At 45.1% G+C, this 20311-nt stretch overlaps 2 protein-coding genes across 2 annotated transcripts in view; one reads left to right on the top strand and one right to left on the bottom strand.

Annotated features, from left to right (window-relative positions):
• The first annotated feature begins 2468 nt into the window (after nt 1-2468).
• On the top strand, nt 2469-9424 carry Efcab9 (EF-hand calcium binding domain 9). Its single transcript, XM_036194780.1, has 4 exons — nt 2469-2652; nt 7349-7497; nt 8476-8652; nt 9190-9424. Exons 1-4 carry the CDS (start codon nt 2517-2519, stop codon nt 9376-9378), a joined length of 651 nt encoding a protein of 216 aa, XP_036050673.1. The 5' UTR covers nt 2469-2516; the 3' UTR covers nt 9379-9424.
• A 9578-nt stretch (nt 9425-19002) lies between these two features.
• Nucleotides 19003-20311, bottom strand: part of Ubtd2 (ubiquitin domain containing 2) — a 49495-nt gene continuing 48186 nt past the window's right edge. The window contains exon 3 of the mRNA XM_036196206.1: nt 19003-19582. Within this exon, the coding sequence (XP_036052099.1) occupies nt 19185-19582 (398 nt within the window). The 3' untranslated portion in view covers nt 19003-19184. The remainder of the gene's footprint in view (nt 19583-20311) is intronic.

Here is a 20311-nt window from a genome sequence, read left to right as displayed (position 1 = left end):
AAACCCAGGCCCTTGTGCATGCCAGGCCAGTGCTCAGTCGGAGCCACACACTGGCCTCTGTTAACTTCCAAGCCAGCCTGTTTCCGAGATTCCCTGTGCTGAACGTATCCATTCATCTTCATTGCCAGGTAGTAGTCTACTGTGTGGATACACCGTCGTCAGTAACACCATCAACTGCTGAAGGACAGATTCACTGTGCTGAATGTATTCATTCATCCTCATTGCCAGGTAGTGGTCTACTGTGTGGATACACCGTCGTCAGTAACACCGTCAACTGCTGAAGGACAGTTGGTGTTGGGATCTATCCATCTGGTTATTATGAATAAAGCTGATGCAAACACATGGTGTCAGAGCCTTTGCATGGAAATGATGGAGCTCAGGACATATGACCTCAAAATATGTCACTTTGTCAACCTTTATCCGGTGGGTCCCTTCCCTGTCCTTGAAGGACAGGACAAAGACTGAGAACGAGTCAACTGACCTTACAACCATTAGGTTGTCCTTTCTGTCCTCCGGCCACACATCCTACAACTGACTCTCCATTCTTCAGCAAGTCCAGACATCACACAAACACACCTATTTCTTTGGGTCTACATTTCCTTATGAACACTCCCATCTGCATACAACTTAACTAGCAGTCAAGATGCTGCTCTCCTGGAATTCCAGCATCCATGAAGCAAAGCCACACAGTGAGCTGCAGGCAGTCTGAGGCACAGTAAGACCCTGTCTCAAAAAACAAAAAATAGTCTGGTAGTGGTGGCAGTGGTGCATGCCTTTGATCCCAATACTCCGGAGGCAGAGGCAGGTGGATCTCTGAGTTCAAGGCCAGCCTACAGAGTGCCAGGGCTACAAAGAGAGACCTTGTCTCAAAACAAACACACACACAATACAGTAAACAAATAAGTAAACATGTGCTCGTCTACTATTACTCTGCCTTTGATTTTACTAAATGTGTGGGAGTTTTTGTCACATCAGACAATTCTCTGCAAACACAAGTCATTTTAATTCTAACATTGGGTGTTAGTTAGCAAAGACCCCATAGCATAAGGGATCCGTCCCACAAGACTGCTCCCCACTTGTCACACTTCAACCGTAAGTTCAGGGTGTCTTCTGGGTTTCTGACCAACCAGTCCTAACATCAGAGGTTCCCATGATTTGTAAGGTTAGATAGAACTGTGTGTATGTACACACATATATGTCCATCACATATACACGTATATCAATGCACAGATGGATGCACACAGATAACCAAATATGAATGGAGTGGTTGTGATCTGGAGGAGATGGGCCAGTGCCATGGCACACGTACACACTCACACAATAACCAATACAATTTTAAAAACACAAATGGTGGGGTTGGAGATTTAGCTCAGTGGTAGAACGCTCGCCTAGCAAGGGCAAGGCCCTGGGTTCAGTCCTCAGCTCTGAAAAAACAAAAAACAAAAAACAAAAACACCACAAATGGTAAGAAAAAGGAACATACAAGTTTGAAAACTGAAATGATTTATGAAACATGACAAATGATACATAGATCTGGTATTGAGGGTGTCAGATGACCACCCACAGGTGTGATAACATTGAAGACTCACACTCTTTGGAATATATACTCAGATATTTGCATATCGGCTGTTTTGTCAGAGACTTGCTTCCAAATACCCCAGGAAGTGCGATGAGGTGGAATGGATGTGGATGAACGGGACTGGTCTGAACCGTTGACTGGAGTGAAGACTCACGAAGCTTGAGCCTGCGGACCTGTTCCTCTTTGGATAGGCCTGGAACTGTCCTTCATGGAAGACGGAAGAAAAACAGCAGAGACTGTGTCAGCCGGGCATCCTGCTTTGGCTTCTGGAGCACTGCACTTTGGTCTTTCAAAGATTCCTTCTTAGGCCAGGCAGTGGCTGCGCATGCCTTTAATCCCAGCATTTGGGAGGCAGAGGCAGGAGGATCTCTGTGAGTTCAAGGTCAGCCTGGTCTACATAGTGAACACCAGGTGGGCTAGGATGTTGGTAATGAGACAATCTCTCTCTATACACACACACACACACACACACACACACACACACACACACATACATAGTATGCTTGTTTTCTATATATGTATGTGTGATATATATATATATATATATATATATATATATATATATTAACCTAAACATTTATATACACACAATATACACACAAATTCCTTCCCTTTGGCTTTATATTAGTACACTTGTTCGAGGCTCTTTCAGTACTTGGGTGTTTTTCCATTTTTCTTCCTAATAAGCACGGCTTGACTGGGTGGCTCCAAGAGCTGCTTTGGCACTCAGCTCAGGTGGCCCCTCCTGGTCTAGAAGTCAGACAGGAAACATCCACACACAACAAAGCCAGAGAACTGTGAGAGACCATTTCATCCCCTCTCAGTACCCCTCCAGGTCTGCAGGGTCATCTCAGGACCCTGTCCAACATTCTAGTTCTGAGGCAGAATTCTCCATTCCGTGTCGGGTTGCCAGAGCCTCCGGCTGAGAGCTGCTGAGATGAAATTGAAGCCAGGGTCTTTTCTGTGGTACCTTTACCTGGACAAAATCTACTGTTTGTTGTCTGTGAGAAATGTGAAGGCCTTGATGGAGTATTTTCACCTTCTGGACGCACACCGAAGGAACACCTTGAATGGTCAGTTCTTTCCCATAGAACCCTAAACTATCGCCTTGCCGTTTATTTTACCTTCTCAAGGAAGCCGGAGAGAAACTGCCAACAGAGCTGAGACCGTCGGCAATTTAGTGCAGAGGACGAAACCACGGGCTCCGGGGTCAGGCTGGGCTTTACCCACAATCCCTTGGTGATCTGATGAGCATGTCATCTCCTCTTTGAGGCTCAATTTCTTTTTTTTTTTTCTGTTTACAATTATTTAAACAGGAGGAAGATTCACACTTTACTCCTGCCTACTACCCTGCCCATTTTTATTTTTTTAAATATATTTATTATTAAAATTTTTTTTTCATTTTACATACCAACCCCAGTTCCCCCTCCCTCCCACTTCTACCCCCATCCACTCCTCAGAGTGGGTAAGGCCTCCCATGGTAGTCAACAAAGTCTGGCATACCAAGTTGAAGGAGAGCCTAGCCCTGCCCATTGTGTCAAGGCTGGAGGCTCAATTTCTTCTTCTACCTTCTCATGTCTCTCCCAGCCCTTGTCACCCCCCTCCTCCCCACAGGGTCCTTTTCCACGTTCATGTTATTTTGTTTTGGGACTCAAAACCAGGGTTTAACCAGGTTTAACCAGGGCTGTCTGTCTAATGGTGCTTGTGAGTCACCACACATGTCTGTCAGCTCTGTCACCAAGAGTCCAGTTGCTAACAAAAGGCTAGGTAGAACAGCCTGGCTTCTTTTTTAACCTCAGGGTAGAGAAGATTTTCAAGCAACCCAACCATCACTCCCATCACAGAGGAGAACGCCACAGTGAACAAAGATCACTTGTAAAGGTTGTTTTTTTCCCTCTGTGTAGCTTTGTGCCTTTCCTGGAAATTACTCTTTAGACCAGGCTGGCCTCGAACTCACAGAGATCCGCCTGCCTCTGCCTCCCGAGTGCTGGGATTAAAGGCGTGCGCCGCCACCGCCCGGCGCTGTTTTGTTTTTTTGTTTATTGGGTTTTTTTTGAGACAGGTCTCACTATGTACCCTTACCTAGCTTGGAGCTCACAGAGATCCTTCTACCTCTGCCTCCTGAATGCTGAGGTTAATGCTGAGGTGTGCACTTGGATTCTTGTCTTAAAAAACAAACAAGCCAGGCGGTGGTGGTGCACGCCTTTAATCTCAGCACTTGGGAGGCAGAGGCCAGCGGATTTCTGTGAGTTCAAGACCAGCCTGGTCTACAAAGTGAGTTCTAAGAACCCAGGACAGGCTCCAAAGCTACACAGAGAAACCTTGTCTCAGAAACAAAACAAAACAAAAGCAAAAATAAAAACAACAACAACACGAACAGTAATGAGGAAGGGGCTGTAGCTCAGTAGTAGACATATTTATCATGGACTCAGGCCCCGGCACTGAAAAGAATGAAATAAAACCAGTGGACCCAAGAAACTTCCTTTTCCTCACAGTGTCATGCCTCATCTTCCTCTGTGCATACAGATTGGCATGGAATGTGATACCGGTCCTCCTCAGCCCACATAAGACAGCTGCAGGACACCAAGCTGTCCCTCAGAAAGCTAAGCCACACTGTCTCCCTGGGACGTTTGTGGAACAGTCTCATCTCCCTAGTAACCAAATAATTCCCAATGACACAATACCCTGGAGGTCCAGGCCTGCTATCTGATCACCAAGGGTAGGGACAGTGACCTGAAAGGAGACAGCACAGCTTTATGGTTTGCTTCTTGGGAGAACAACCTCAGGCCTTGGGGACTTGGGTGACTAAAGTCGTCTTGCTGCAAAACAGCATTGATTCCATAGCTACCAAGTCCCCCAGGACACACCTCCCGGAGCACCCTGCCATTCCTGTGTGGATGCAGTATGTTGCTATGAGTGTTCACACCTGGTTGGGCACACAGAAGGAGCCACCAAATGGCCACCAGGCCAAAGCTGACATTGTGATCATAGGCTCATTGTGTCCTGGCTGCTTCCCGCTGGGATTCCAAAGGATTTTATATACTCAGTGGAGCTAAAAAATAGGTTTTTTTTTTTTAAAGCATTTTCAAAAATATTTCATGTGTATGTTTGACTGCATGTATATCTGTATACCACTTTTGTGCCTGGTACCTGTGGAGGCCAGAAAGGACACTGGATCCCCTGGAACTGGAGTTATAAACAATTGTGAGCTACTATATGGATGCTGGGAATTGAACTTGAATCTTCTGAAAGAGCAGCCAGTGCTCTTAGCTGCTGAGTCATCTCTCCAACCCGTTTGTTTTCTGAGACAGCATCTGACTCTGTAGACCAAGCTGGGTTTGCACTGATAGCAATCCTTCTGCCTCAGCCTCCTGAGTGCTGAGATTATTGGTGTGAGCCACCACACCCAGGTCTGGAGATAGCTTTGGTAATCCAGAGGCAAAGGGGAAGCTGGGCAGGATGGCTGCAAATCTGAGTCCAGCGTAGTCTTCTACATACAGTTCCAGGCCAGCCACCAGTGAGATCCCATATCTCAGCAAAACACAACAAAACCAACCAACCAACCAGCTAACCAAACAAAAACAATAGTGGAGAACCACACATAAAATCAGAGTTGAAAAATCTAGCTGGATTTCTTTTCTTTTCTTTCTTTCTTGGTTTTTGTTGTTGTTGTTGTTGTTGTTTTTTGTTTGTTTTTGTTTTTGTTTTTGTTTTTTGAGACAGGGTTTCTCTGTGTATCCTGTATCCTGGATGTCCTGGAACTTAATTGGTAGACCAGGCTGGCCTCGAACTCAGAGATCTGCCTGCGTCTACCTCCCAAGTGCTGTGGTTAAAGGTGAGCGCCACTACTGTCCCACTCAATTTTCATTTAAAATTTCAATTTGCTTCTGGAACAACAGAAATAACAGAAATGCAACCACAGACACATGTTAATAGAGAAAACAGTGGATGCAGGTGTGTGCTCCTGTGTCTGCCATCCATGGTACCAACAGACTATGTATTTAATTAATTTTTGAACTGGAAAGAGAAAAAGGCTTCTGTGACTTACACGCCAGGTCACAACCTATCTGTGTGCTGCTCCTGTCCTGCCCCTACTGTAATGGTTGGTACATGGGATGACAAGTAGGAACCTTCCTGTTCCTTTAAGTTACAGTACTTTCCCTGGATGTATCTGGTTGAATATTTGTTAACTCATGCACAAAAGATGTGGCTTCATAGTAGTAAGTGCAGGGCCACCACAGGCTGACTCACACGTGAGCCCCAACTCTGCCACTCAAAAGTGAGCCCCACAGAGCAGCAGCAGCCACATCACACCGAGCTGAGAGCAATGTGGAGTCTGCTCCGTGTCACATTCCCTGAAGCAGGAACTGAAGTTTGACAAGATCCCTAAGCAGCTGATGTACTGGCAATGAGGTGTGCGACCACTTCCCAGTCGGGTTCTCAGGGTTTGCTGACACATGGCATTCAAAAGTGCTTAACAGCCAGCCGGTGGTGGCGCACGCCTGTAATCCCAGCACTTGGGAGGCAGAGGCGGGTGGATCTCTGCGAGTTCGAGGCCAGCCTGGGATACAGAGCTAGTCCAGGCTCCAAAGCTACAGAGAAACCCTGTCTCAAAAAAAAAAAAAAAAAAATGCTTAACATAGGGAAGGCTCCCTCCCTCCACAGCCAGATGCCCTAGCTCTGTGGAAGCATGAAAATTCTAGGGGCTCTCTCAGAGGAGAGCAATGATTTTAAACTTCCCATCCTGATGAAAGGAACCATGGGAAAGGCCGAGGAAAACATCAGGATCTTTGAAAAAATATTTTATGTGGGTATCTGTATGTGCATGATGTGTGTGTGTGCACATGTGTGCATGAGGAGGTCAAAGGGCAACCCTGGGGAGTTCATTCTCTTCTTGTTCTTTTACATAGGTTCTGGGGATCAAACTCAGGTCTCCAGGCTTGCATGACAAGTGTCTTTACTGGCAGAGCTCTTTCCCCCACCTTAACATCTCCTACCCACTCCCCCACCCTTAACATCTCCCACTCCCCCACCCTTAACATCTCCCACTCCCCCACCCTTAACATCTCCCACTCCCCCACCTTAACATCTCCCACTCCCCCACCTTAACATCTCCCACTCCCCCACCCTTAACATCTCCCACTCCCCCACCTTAACATCTCCCACTCCCCCACCTTAACATCTCCCACTCCCCCACCCTTAACAAAGTAAGATTGAAGCTCTCCTTCCTGGAACAAAGAGAACCTCATTCGTCAGCAGCTTTTCTGTCATTGGTGATATGTCTGTAACCAGGGTCAGGAGCCAAGCACTGACCACCACCATGTTGTCTGGGCATGTATGTCAATTGGTCATACAGCGTCCATAACTCGGCACACTGCTTCTCCACAGCAAGGGCAATTAAAGACTTGAGGAATTGTGGAAGGTTCAGTGTGGAGCCAGAAACAAAATACTGTCATTCTTCTCAGTACAGTAAGCTTCCAATACTCCAATACTTCTGTTTTTTTTTTTGTTGTTGTTGTTGTTTTGTTTTGTTTTGTTTTGTTTTTTTTGAGACAGGGTTTCTCTGTGTAGCTTTGCGCCTTTCCTGGAACTCGCTTTGGAGACCAGGCTGGCCTCAAACTCACAAAGATCAGCCTGGCTCTGCCTCCCAAGTGCTGGGATTAAAGGCATGCGCCACCAACACCCGGCCACTTCTGCCTTTTTATATGGCTCCTGATTTAGTATTTTGGGACAGTTCTAGAGCAATCCATCTCGTCCTCTCTTGTTCAGATGTGCTGTTCTTTCATTTTCTCCACCACGTGACTAACATGAAAATCACACAGATCAAGATGATATTTGACATGCTGGACTGGATGGCTGTAGGAGAGATTGGTTTTGACCAGTTCTATGTGTTGGTTTGCATTGTGCTGTCACATCAGGTGAGTGTCAGGGTTGGCGGGGGCAGAAGAGAGGGCTGGGCTGTTCCCCATCTTGATAAAGCTGGCACTGAAGTAAGAGCACAGTGGATCGCTTTTCTATCACTACAAATGGGTGGATGGAAAATAAAATGGGATCTTCATTGTTGGTTCCTTAATCAACCTGGACATTCTAGCACCTTCCCAGCTTCTCTCTGCAGCCGCCACTCATCTCCAGTCCCCCCCCCACCCACACACACATTGCTTATCCTTGTCAGGAAAATGTTGCCCCTGCCCACCTGCCCAAAATGTTGGTCTGCCTGTCCTCCAACTGGCTGATGATTTTCAAAGCACCACCATCTATCCCAAGTACCTCACTCACTCCTGCCCTGGTCCTTGGGTCTTTTCTGCTGAAGCCGAAAGAAAGGGAAGAGGGGTATTGTTCTCTGGGTCCTACCCTCACCATGAGACACTAGTTGTTCATTTGCTAGCTTCTGCTCCTTGAGGAAAGGGATCTTGTGCTAGTACCAAGGTCAAAGCTTCCTGAGATCATCAGTGCATGGTGGCAGAGAGGGTTGTTCATTAAGCAGAAATGATCATCACAGAAGGTTCCCTTGAATGCGGGCCTCATGTGGGCCTTGTCCCTCTACACACAGCCCTTTCCCCAAATTTGGGAGTTTGCTTTTTTGCTCTGAGCTCTCTAGGGAATGGCTGGTAACTATGTAATTTTTTTTTTTTTTTTAGATTTACTTATTTATTATGTATATAGTGTTCTGTCTGCATGTATTCCTGCAGGCCAGAAGAGGGCATCAGATCTCACTACAGATGGTTGTGAGCCACTATGTGGTTGCTGGGAATTGAGCTCTTCCAGGACCTCTCTGGAAGAGCAGCCAGTGCGCTTAACCTCGGAGCCACCTCTCCTGCCTCCAACTGTATAAACTTTGGTGTAACACCCTTACAACAGGGTAGCACCAGTGTTCTCACACATTTCTCTCCAAACAGAACCATCTGGAAAATCAGTTTATGTACCGCCATTCCCGGCCAGTTTTTGACCTGCTCGACTTGGATGGGGAGCTGCAAATAGATGCATCCAATTTCGAAATGTACAGATTTCTCTTCAATATTAAAAAGCAGGAACTCCGAGACCTTTTCCATGACTTTGACATCACAGGTGACCGAGTAAGTACAGATTTGTGAACTGTGCGGCAGAGGGTCATGTCCTCCTGCACCAGTGGTGGCGATGGTGTGGAGGAGGCTGGTAACAGGCTGGGGCTGGGAAAAGAACTGAGTCAAACAGGCCCTGGCAGAGAAAGGATTGGCTAAGTGCCACGTCGGGTGGTGCAGGCACACAATTATAGAGGTTTCGAGGAGGCAGACGAACATGGTGGTCAGGGGAGCTTTTATAGATTTGAGTAAGCAGAAAGGAAGAGACTCTGTGATAGAACCAAGTGAGAAAAAATCCTGAAAAGGCTCCGGGCGGCTTCTGCCTGTGTAAAGGGAGCAGGTGACCTCAGCGGGAAGAGGACATGGATGCAAGACAAGGTCACTCTGTACCCACGATGGTTGGCAACAGACTTCACTGTCCCTGGGTACCAGGCCCCAGTCAGCCTGTAACTGTCCTAATTCCTATAACTCTAAGTTTCCAAGACTCTAGAGTAAGACACGATTTCCACCTTACTAAACTTTCTATTTTTCTCCCTCCTCCCCTAATAAAAGCTGCTTAATTACAAGGAATTTAAGCTGTACACAATCTTCTGCACTGACAAATCCACAGACAGGAAGAAAAGGAGGAAAGAAAGAGCGGAAGAGAAAGGGAAAGAAAAGGTGAAAGATAGAGAGAAGTATCATCATCTAAAGAAGATATACTCGACTGGGATGAGCCAGAGGAGTCGCAGTATCCTTTGATATCAAAGTGAGCATGACAATTAAAATTAACATGGCCACAATGAAGAGAGTGCTAAAGCACATCTTTATTTTGTGTATGTCTGTCTGTATTGTTCATTTATTTATTTACTTATTTATTCATCGAGACAGGGTCGCACAATGTAGCCCTGGCTGGCCTGGAACTGGCTATGTAGAAGAGACTGGCCTCAAGCTCAGAGATCTGTCTCCTGAGTGCTAGGATTAAAGGCTTGCACCATTCATACCCAGTGTCTTAATCTTTTTGAGACAGGGGCTCATGTAGCTCAGGCTGGCCTCAAATTTACTATATAGTTGAAGATGACCCTGGGCTCCTAATCCTCCTACCTCTATCCCCCAAGTGCCAGGATTACAAGGTGTGTGCTTCTGTTTCTACACAGGTTTCTATACCTGAGCTACACTCTGTCCCCAAGCAGCCATTCTGTCCATGTGGTCCAGTTTTACTTCTGCATTTTAGCAGGCTATGCTCACAGATACCTGATGACTTAGGGAGCCCAGCAGTTGATGGAAGTGAGACTTTCCCACTCTTTGCCAGTGGTCCAATGCTCTTACGATTCTTTCTAGGCTAAGCCCACTTGGCTGCCAGACTCAAGGGGCCAATGGCGACAAGGCGGGCTCACTTTAAAGGACATGGAGCTAGTCTTTTTGTTCCTTTGAGATTAGGTTGCATGTTGCCCAGGCTGAGCTCCAACTTGCAGGATGAAATGATTCTCCTGCTTCAGCCTTGGGTCAACTGAAACTGCAGGAGTATGTCACTGTCCCAGCTCAAGCTGTGTATTCTTTAGAGGTTGAATTACTCCAACATGTGAAGTGCTTAGAAAACAGAATAAGCCGGGTGGTAGTAGTGCACGCCTTTAATCCCAGTACTCAGGAGGCAGAGCCAGGTGGATCTCTGTGAGTTCGAGGCCAGCCTGGTCTACAGAGTAAGTTTCAAGAAAGGCACAAAGCTACACAGAGAAACCCTGTCTTGAAAAACAAAAAAAAAACCAAAAAAACAAAAAAAACAGAATAAAACTTACTAGGGCACAATATTATCATATGCCCTGTTTTGTTTAAACTTTTCATGAACCACGCAAGGTCGCACATACTTTTAATCCCATCACTTGGGATGCAGAGGCAGGAGGATCTCTGTGAATATAAAGGCAGTCTCATCTACATAGTGAGTTCCAAAATGAAAACAAAGACCTAATCTATCAAAATCCACAGTTCTGGAAAGTCTCTAAATGTACTAACCTTGCTTTTTGGCTTTTGTAATTCTGCTTCTGGCTGTTTTTGTTAACTGAAGTATGTCAACCCAGAACATGGTTTTTGTGCTTAAAAGCTCTCCCCGAGAAAGGCTCAGGACTACCATGGGATCCAGAACATTCAGTCTAGTCACTGGCTGGCTAATAAAGACTTTCTATTGGTTTAAATCATGTCCGGGCAGTCTTCATCAAAAGCATGTGCTTGGCGCAGGTGAGGTAGTGATTTAAGACACAGAACTTATGCCTTCAACCCTGTCAACTAGGTGGGGCTATTTTGTTTACAAAAGGGGAAACTGAGTCCCAGAGAAATTTAGAAACTTAACCAAACAGGTCTCACAGGAAGTGGGACCAGGAAGCTGGTATTCACAGTCTGGGGTCCAAGATGTCTGGACTTTTGGCAGATTTTTTAAATTTACTTTTATTTTATTGGTGTTTTGCCTGTATGTATGTCTGTGTGAGGGTGTTGGATCCTGGAGTTATAGTTGTGAGCCACCATGCAGGTACTGGGAATAGAACCCAGGTCCCCTAGAAGAGCAGTCAGTGCTCTTAACCACTGAGTCATCTCTCTAGCCCAGGCAGATTGTTTTTGTTTGTATGTTTGGTGAGGTGGTTTTGTTGAGACAGGGTCCCTCTTTGTAGCCCAGGCTGGCCTCCAGCCTGTGATGTTCCTGCCTTAGCATCTATGTGCTAGATGCTGGGATTCGGCATGCTCTACCAGGCCAGACGTCTCTTTAAATTTGAAGCTAATTGAAATCAATAGTTATATACATTTCAATTGGCCTTGAAAGCTATAAATTTACAAACTCAAGTTCCACTTGCTCTCAGGACACCATCTTACAAGGTCTCCAATTTGCAGTAAAACTCGTTAAGGAAGGGAATGGCTCAGTTGCCTTTAACCTACCGACTATGGGTGGATTGACTTCTGTTGGTCTTTTCTGTGTCAAACACACAGATTGCAAGCCCAGCGCCACTTAGAGATCTTTGGCAACAGTCAACTCTGCAGCTCTCACACAATTGAGCCTGTATGATGAGTATTCAGAGATGGGTAATGCCTGGGGTGGGGGGGCTCACCATCCTAAAACAGAATGCCTGTGTGGCCTGGACAGATGTCTCCATGATGGGAAGGTGACCTGCTGATGTTCCATGCAACCTAAGCCAGAAGCTCATTTTTTAGTAAAAGGGGGGACCTGTAGGTCCCTGGCCCCCCCGTTTTGGGTAACTGTTGCCTTGCTTGCTGACCTTGATATCCTTCCTATGCTAATTGCCTGTGAGATTCCACCCTCCTGAATGCTTAAGGGAAGCTCTGTGAATCCAGCATATTGGGCGTTAACTGCTTAGATGCAAGATTATAAAACATCAGGAGAGGGGTGGGAGTAGGTGCGGATTTAGCTCAATGGTAGAGCGCTTGCCTAGCAAGCACAAGGCCTGGGGTTCGATCCTTAGCTAAAAAAAAAAAAAAAAAATCAGACTTGAACTTCTGCCAACCAGGGTTCCCCCATTGTGCTGTAAGTCTGTATTTAAGACCTCCTCCCTCCTTCAATAAATGACGTTCGTCATTCCAAAAAAAAAAAAAAAAAAAGAGGGAGCCAAGAACATGATGGGGAAACCCACAGAGACAGCTGACCAGTGCTAGTTGGAGCTCACTGACTCTGGACTGACAGCTCAGGAACCTGCATGGCACTGAACTAGGCCCACTGAATGTGGGTGACAGTTATGTGACTCGATCTGTTTGTGGGGTCCCTGGCAGCAGGACCAGGACTTATCCCAGATGCATGAACTGGCTTTTTGGAACCCATTCCCTGTGGTGGGATACCTTGCTCAGCCTTGATACAATGGAGAGGGGCTAGGCTCTCCTTCAACTTGGTATGCCAGACTTTGTTGACTACCATGGGAGGCCTTACCCACTCTGAGGAGTGGATGGGGGCAGAGTGGGAGGGAGGTGAGGAGGCGGGAGGGAGGGGGAACTGGGGTTGGTATGTAAAATGGAAAAAAATTTTAATAAATAAACATATTTAATAATAAAAAAGAACCTGAATTAAAAAAAAACTGAAAAAAAAAAATTGAAGCTAATAGCCAGGTGGTGGTGGCGCACACCTGTAATCCCAGCACTCAGGAGGCAGAGGCAGGCAGATATCTGTGAGTTCAAGGCCAACCTGGGCTACAGAGTGAGTTCCAGGACAGGCTCCAAAGCTACACAGAGAACCCCGGTCTCTAAAAACCAAATAAAATAAAATAAAAATAAAAATAAAATAAATTTTAAGCTAACAAGTTCAATTGGCTCAGAAATCCCTCCTGTTTAATGTTTATTACTGCATCTCTCTAAGTTTCTGTGGAATATGGTTGAGATAATTTATGACATACACCCAAGATTTAAGGATTCTAACTGACCTCAAGGCAACCAGTGAGTTTGAGGGTCCTCAATATGACTGATATGATACTCAACACCATAAATCACCTGATTATGCTACCAACGAAGGGGCTGGTATCTGTACAAGACTTCCCAAGACCAAGTTCTCAGCACAAAGGAGATGTATTTGCCCCAGAGGGACAGAGGGCAGGGAATAAGAGACAGAGAGAAGAGACAGAGGACAGGGAGAAGGGGAAGGGAACGAGGACTACCTCTGGATAGACAGGAGACAGATGTGGCACATAGAAAAATGGCAGTTTATCAAGGTACAGGGGAAACTCTGTTAGGATGAGGTGTTTAATTTTGATTGGGCATGTTCATTAGGTGAGCCAAAGTGGGCTTCTGATGGCTAGACTGTATTTAATACTTTGATAGCTGGACCTTGGTAGTCAGCCTCAGGAGGAAGTGACCAAATAAGGGAACAGACCTTGGTGGCTAGCTTTAGGAATGTAGTCTAGGTGTTTTTAGCAAGGCAGAGGGAGTGGGGGATGTACAAGAATACTGCTTACCTAAGCTCGTTATCTACAAGTCAGACTGGGAATTATGAAACCTGTTTATTGTGAAACATCATTAACAAATGGGAGATTTGGCTAACAAGCTTTTGAGCACCATTAATGCAATTGGCTATAAATACTTATCTCCATGGTGCTACACCACAGTGAGAATGGGACCAGCAAAACCAAACCTCAGGTAAAACTGGTCACTTCACTTCATTTTTTTTTTTTTGTATGTGTGTATAGTTTTGTTTATTTATTTATTATGTATACAGTGTTCTGTCTGCATGTATTCCTGAAGACCAGAAGAGGGCACCAGATCTCATTACAGATGGGTGTGAGCTACCATGTGGTTGAACTCAGGACCTCTGGAATAACAAGCAGTGCTTTTAACCAATGAGGCCTCTCTCCAGCCCGCCCCCCTTTTAATGTGCACTGATGTTTTGCCATGGGTGTTGGGTCCCCTGGAACTGGAGTTATAGGCAGTTGTGAGATGCCATGTGGGCACTGGTAATTGAACCCGGGTCCTTTGGAAGAGCAGTCAGTGCTTTTCACCACTGAGCCATCTCTGCAGCCCCTTCAATCCTTTCTATAGAGACAAAGGCACTGCACTGAGGGAATTGCAAGCATCTCTCATCACCCCCCATGCCCTTCCAACATTAGGAGTCTGTGATCACTAGTGTTTGTACCGGGCAGGCAGGAACACTAATGCAAAGTGCAGGCAGGCACTCCAAAGTGAAAAAATGGCATTTAGAGAATGGCCAAGCCAACGGGCCTCACCACTGTACTCATCTTTACGGGGTTTTTGAGGCAGCCTAGGTTGCTTTTGTCAGGCAGCATCTTTAGGGAATAGGTGTTATTCTGGAAAGACACTCCAGAGGTCTCTGCTCCCAGAGCAGATGCAGTACTAAGTTCTTCACTCAGAACAGGGATAGGGGAGGAAAGCTGAAGAGAGCAGGTAGTAAGTAGTTAAGCTGTCCTTTTCCCCATAGGGGTCCGGACACACTGTAAAGGGATAATGAATAGAACATGGGATTATTTTTAAGCACTGTGTGTGCCATAGCGCGCACACACACACACACACACACACACACGCACGCACGCACGCACACACACGCACGCACGCACGCACACGCAGGTCAGAGGACAACTTGTAGTTGGTTCTGATGCTTCAACCATGTTTTAGTGATCAAACACACTCAGGTCCTCAGGCTTAGGTACAAGTGCCTTTACCTGATATCTTGACATGCCATCAGATATTAAAACTTTTCAAAGCATCTTCATCACCTGGAGGTCCCTGTGGGTCAGCAGCACATGTATGTGCAGCATCCATGGGCTGAGGCAGGAGGACTGGAAGGGCATTTTGGGCTTCACAGTGAAAGGCTTGGTGGTTCTAGAGGTTATCAGGAGTTTTCATTGATAAATGAGATTCTGTATACAAATTAAAATTCAAACAAACTAGTAAATTGATTCTGTGTTGAGACTAGGCATATAAGACACTAACCAGGGCTGGAGAGATGGTTGAGAGGTTAAGAGCACTGACCACTCTTCCAGAGGTCCTGAGTTCAATTCCCAGCAACCACATGGTGGCTCACAACCATCTGTAATGAGATCTGGTGCCCTCTTCTGGCTGCAATCATACATGCTGTATACATTAAATAAATAAATCTTTAAAAAAAAAAAAAAAAGACACTAACCAATACATGCTTGCTTCCTTCAGGGTGTTTCTAGATTTATTTACTTCATTTCATGTGCCTGGGTATTTTGCTTACATGTATGTCTATGCTTGGGTGCCTGCTTGTAGCTGGAGTTTTCCTGGTCTCCTTGTCCTGCCTATACTTCCTGCCTGGCTACTGGCCAATTTTTTAATAAACAATCAGAGCAACACATTTGACATACAGAACATCCCACAGCACCTGCTGCCCTCAGAGGTCAGAAAACAGCATTGAAACTGAAGTTATGGTGAGTTGTGAGCTGCCACGATGGTGCCGGGGATCGAAACTGGGTCTTCTGCAAGAACAAGTGGTTTTACTGCCGAGGCATCTCTCCAGCCCCTGTCCCTCTTTCCCCTCCAGTGACAGTTTAAAACATGAGTACATAGGGCTTGGTATGTGAATCAGCAGTAGGGGTATGACATATGTGAGGTTCGGGGTTCCGCTCTCCATGTGTCAATGCTTTCCAGTCTGTGGTTTTCATCTTGGATTGCAAGTGTCTAGTTACATGAGTGTTCTGGGGCACGGGCAACGGGGAAGGGCAGGTGCAGACTGTGGGTGGAACACCGGCCTGGGGAAGGTTCCAGACTAGGGCCACAGGCAGAAGATTCTTCCACACCACTGTCAGCTAGCAGGAACTTTGAGGGAGCCCTAAGTTAAGCAAAGTGGGCATGTCTCCCCCTTGCTTGGATCTCATATCTCCTTACCATCCTAGGCCTCAAGCCTCAGAGCAGGCAAGACCAAGTCACCTGTGTCCAACCTCTGATGGAGTCACTTAGGCTCTTGCCACAGAACTAGAAATGACAAGCTGACAGGCTTGACCACAAGAGACCCCAACAGCAGTCATAGGATAGATACTAGCTGTCTCTGAAGACACTGTCAGCTGGATTCCTTTTCTAAGTAAAATACATCACAGGACCAGCTGAGTGATGCTCATTTGCTAGGAGGGCTACCTCCCCACCATGGAGAAAGATGGATGAAAACGACTGAGTTTCTTCAGGAAAAGAGGCCAGTGTCTGTCTGCTCTCATCGAGAAGCTGGTATCACACCAAATGGGGAAGGCCCTTAGAAGAAACCCAGAGGCCCTAAGAGGTGATCATTCTGTTGTTGTTAAAGACAGGAACTCACTAGGTAGACCAAGGTGCCCTCCAGCTGAGTTTGCCTCTACCTCCTAGTACAACCACACCTGGTGAGAATCAGATTTTACTGCTCAGCAGCACTCAAGCAGTATGGCTGAGTCACCTTCCCCACCCTGGTCAACCCATTCAAGACCAAGAAAGACTACAGTGCTGATGAGTCACACCTCTCAGTGACCTGCAGCATGTGGTGGAGCAGGGCTTAAGTTTGGTGGTCATGATCTCACTACCAGTTTTAGAGAGGAAGAAATCTCCCACTTCCTCATAGTAAGAGCTGGGTAGTGGTGGTGCATGCCTTTAATCCTAGCACCCAGGAGGCAGAGGCAAACAGATCTCTCTGAGTAGTTCCAGGCCAGCCTGGTCTACAGAGCTAGTTCCAGGATAACCAGGGCTACACACAAGAATCCTCACAAAAAACCAAAACAAAACAATAAACAAATAAAAAATAAAACAACACAGAAACTCAGAATAAAGGCAGAGACAAAGAGAAAAGTTGAACTTTTTTTTTTTTTAAAAAAAGCACAAAACCCCTACATACTAAAATTATACACATCAAGTATTGATCCAATCTTACATCAGTCTATTGACAATTACCAGCACCATGTTTTTTTCTCACCTAGGTTAAACACTCCTGGAGGATCGTTATTCAAAGTATATGTTCCTATAAAATAAAAAAAATTGGTTTTTGTTTGTTTTTTATTGAGACAGGGTTTTTCTCTGTGTGTGTAGTTTTGGTGCCTGTCCTGGATCTCACTCTGTAGACCAGACTGGCCTTAAACAGAGATCTACCTGGCTCTGCCTCCAGAGTGCTGGGATTACAGGCATGCGCCACCACTGCCCAGCTAAAATAAAAAACTCTTTTAGAAAGGTCAACCCTCAAGAAACAAACAAGACCTTTTACCAAACATAGATTATTGGTGACACCATCAAATTTCCTTTAGAAAAATAATTGGTTTAAACACTCTTTTCCAGTTAATGGACTTTGAGATATTGTTACTTGATGTGGGAAATGAATCAACCCTCTTGATGGTAGGCCAAAGCACTGAGATGCCCTGGAGCCTCCACACAGGAGAAATGTGAGCACCTTTCTTGTTGCTAAAGCTGTGTGCTTCACCTGAATTTAGACTCAAATCACCATTAAGTCTAAATTAAGTGTAGTCACAAACTTTAAAAATGATGAACAGAATTAGGGAAGTGGTTAAAAGTTCTTAGGAACATAAGTTACAATTACAGATATATTTAAACAGGCTATAGGAAATTTAAAGCCATTTTAAACATTACATTTTAAACTACTTAGCAGTTTCATTTTGCCACTAAAATTATGGTGTTTTATATCCAAATAGGTGTTGAAGGTTTGGTACTTCCCTATCAAGAAGACCACAGAGCCCTCTTTCAGTCTACTGTTCACAGATCACAGACTCTCAAAGATATTGTGTGTCAGATTGGCCCCCTTCTCACATAATCAATTTATTTTGGAGACAGGGTCTTGCTATGCAGCTCCAGCTGGCCTAGAACTAGCTTTGTATTCCAGACTGGTCTCAAATTCTCAGATCTGCATACTTCTGCTCCCAAGGCCTAGGATTAAATGCACATACGACCATGCTTGGCAGAGAGGCTTCAAATTAAACACAACCTTTGACAGCTTTCTTCAGCCTTCTCCAGAGGAGGTAAGGCTGGCTTCACTGTGTTCCAGTCCCTCAACCTCATGTGCAGATGGTGGTTGATTAATCTTTTTGTGGGAAGGTCCAGGAGGAACACTGCTACCCACAATGACTAAAGTCAGAGTGAAGTGAAGAGCACTCAGGTCTAGAGCCAGGGGCCACCATTGTTCTCACCAGTTCTGTTAAGTGACACCAGTAACCTTCACACTTTAAATTTTTGAGTTGGAGTTTTCTTCAAGGCTGAGAATAGGCACAGTTTTCCCAGGAACAGGCAGAGAAGGTTTAATTACATCCCCTGCGAGGTGGGAAAGAGAGGATTGCTTTGTATTCTGAGTGGCAGCAGCTATACTCCATTTCCATGTTGCCTGGCCCAGAAATATAGATGGCTCAGTCAGCTCCAGAAATGGCCACACAGAGCAGCGGGACTAGTGAAGGCATTACATAGTAGCTAGCCACCTGGGTACCACAGACATTTTAAAACTACTATGCAGTAAGACAATTTCCCAACTGAGGATTCTGAGGATTACTAAATTGCTGTCTAGTGTTCCAGAGGGTACCTGCTGCCAGTGTGCTGGACGGCAGCAGGACTGAGTGAATGTGAATGAGGAGCAGACTTGGGGGAGGGGGACACTGTCAACTCCCAGTCTCCACTGCTTCCTGGTGGAGTATGAACAGAAACCCAGAGAGAAACATCCCCTCTTTAGGTTAAAAAAAAAAAAAAAAAAAAAGTTTTGTAACTATCATTGATGGTTCTGGAAACAGAATTTGACATATACATTTTAAAAATTCTATATCCAAAAGGTGGTTGATGCTGTTCTTGATGAGTCTGGTGTCTGTTTACACTTCAAATCATTTAAATACAGCCATTACATAGTCAATAAATGTTTTAAAATAAATGCTTATCTATTTCTTAACTGCCTCTCAAATTAGAAATTGTAATTAAGAGTCCCAGAGGCTGGCTCTGTGTGTTTTATTATTTCTGTTGGTCTCCATCACAGATGGAATTTTTCACTGGTAATTCCTCAGAACTAAATCCATTCATTGGGAATTCCGAGCAGTGAAAATAAATTTCACGTCATAGAGTAGGAAATGGTAATAAAAAGGAGCCAAGGGATCTGGGAAGCAGGCAAGCCCAGCTCAGTTTTCCACTGGTGTTGGATTTTGCACAGGCTGGCTCACAATAACCTGTACCACATAGTCCTTTGGGATCTTCAGCTCCTCCAGCTTCATCTTATCAGTGAGAGGCCTGCCAGAGAAGAACCACCGTTGGCTGCCTGGCTCCACCCCCTCTGTGGCATGTAAGCGCCTCTTCATGTGGAACACCGTATCTGTGCTGCGCACTACAAGCTTGAGGTCTTTGCCTGTGGAGAGGCGCAGACGGAGCTGAGATTCATGTCCAGAATTGGGAGGTGGCTCAGGGATGTCCAGAGTCTCTATGTCACTCTTTTCCTCTATCATGTTGATTGGTGGGGCCAAGCAGTAGACTGGCAGCTGGTATCGGTTCCCCAGCTCATCATAGCACTCTGTCAGTGCACCTGCAGAGAAGGGTGGTAAGAACAAGTTCAATGAGCATGCCTCTGTCTACAGTGCACTCTCCTCTCAAACTGCAACAGGTATACTAGAGAATCAGAGGAGGAAGTGGATGCTTCCACAGGGCAGACATCAGAGGGAAACTGCATCAGGTGCAGCTAGACATGTATCCACATTAAAAGGATAATAAAAGTACTATGAACAACCCTATGCCTACAGATTTGATCTACTAGATTTGAAACACATTATGTACTGAAGCTTAAGAACAGAGAGTTAATCCAAATAGGGCTTAGCTAACAGAAACTGAATCAATAACTAATAACCTTTTAAAACAGAAAGCACCAACTTCAGATGGGTTCAATGACAAATTCTACTGAACATTTAAGGAATTATAACAACCTTCTATTTTCACAAGACTGAAGAGAAACTTCCTAGTGCATTCTATGAAGCAAACATTACCTTAATGTTAAAGAAAGAAAGAAAGAAAAATTAGGTAAAACAAATATAACACTTTAGAAAAAATAATTATACCACTTCAATGCAGAATTTATTCTAGGTATTCAAAACTGGTTCAATTTTCAGATATTAACTAATCTATAGTATCAGGGTAAGTAAAAAATATATATATATATATAATCATATCAGATGAGGAAAAACCATTTAGCAAAACCTAGTACTTCTTTCTGATAAAAATTCTCATTAATTCTACTAGAGGGATGATTCCCTAGCTTCAT

The sequence above is a fragment of the Onychomys torridus genome, chromosome 8, assembly GCF_903995425.1.
Source record: "Onychomys torridus chromosome 8, mOncTor1.1, whole genome shotgun sequence".
Lineage (NCBI taxonomy): Eukaryota > Metazoa > Chordata > Mammalia > Rodentia > Cricetidae > Onychomys > Onychomys torridus.
This window is presented reverse-complemented; position numbering and strand designations above follow the sequence as displayed.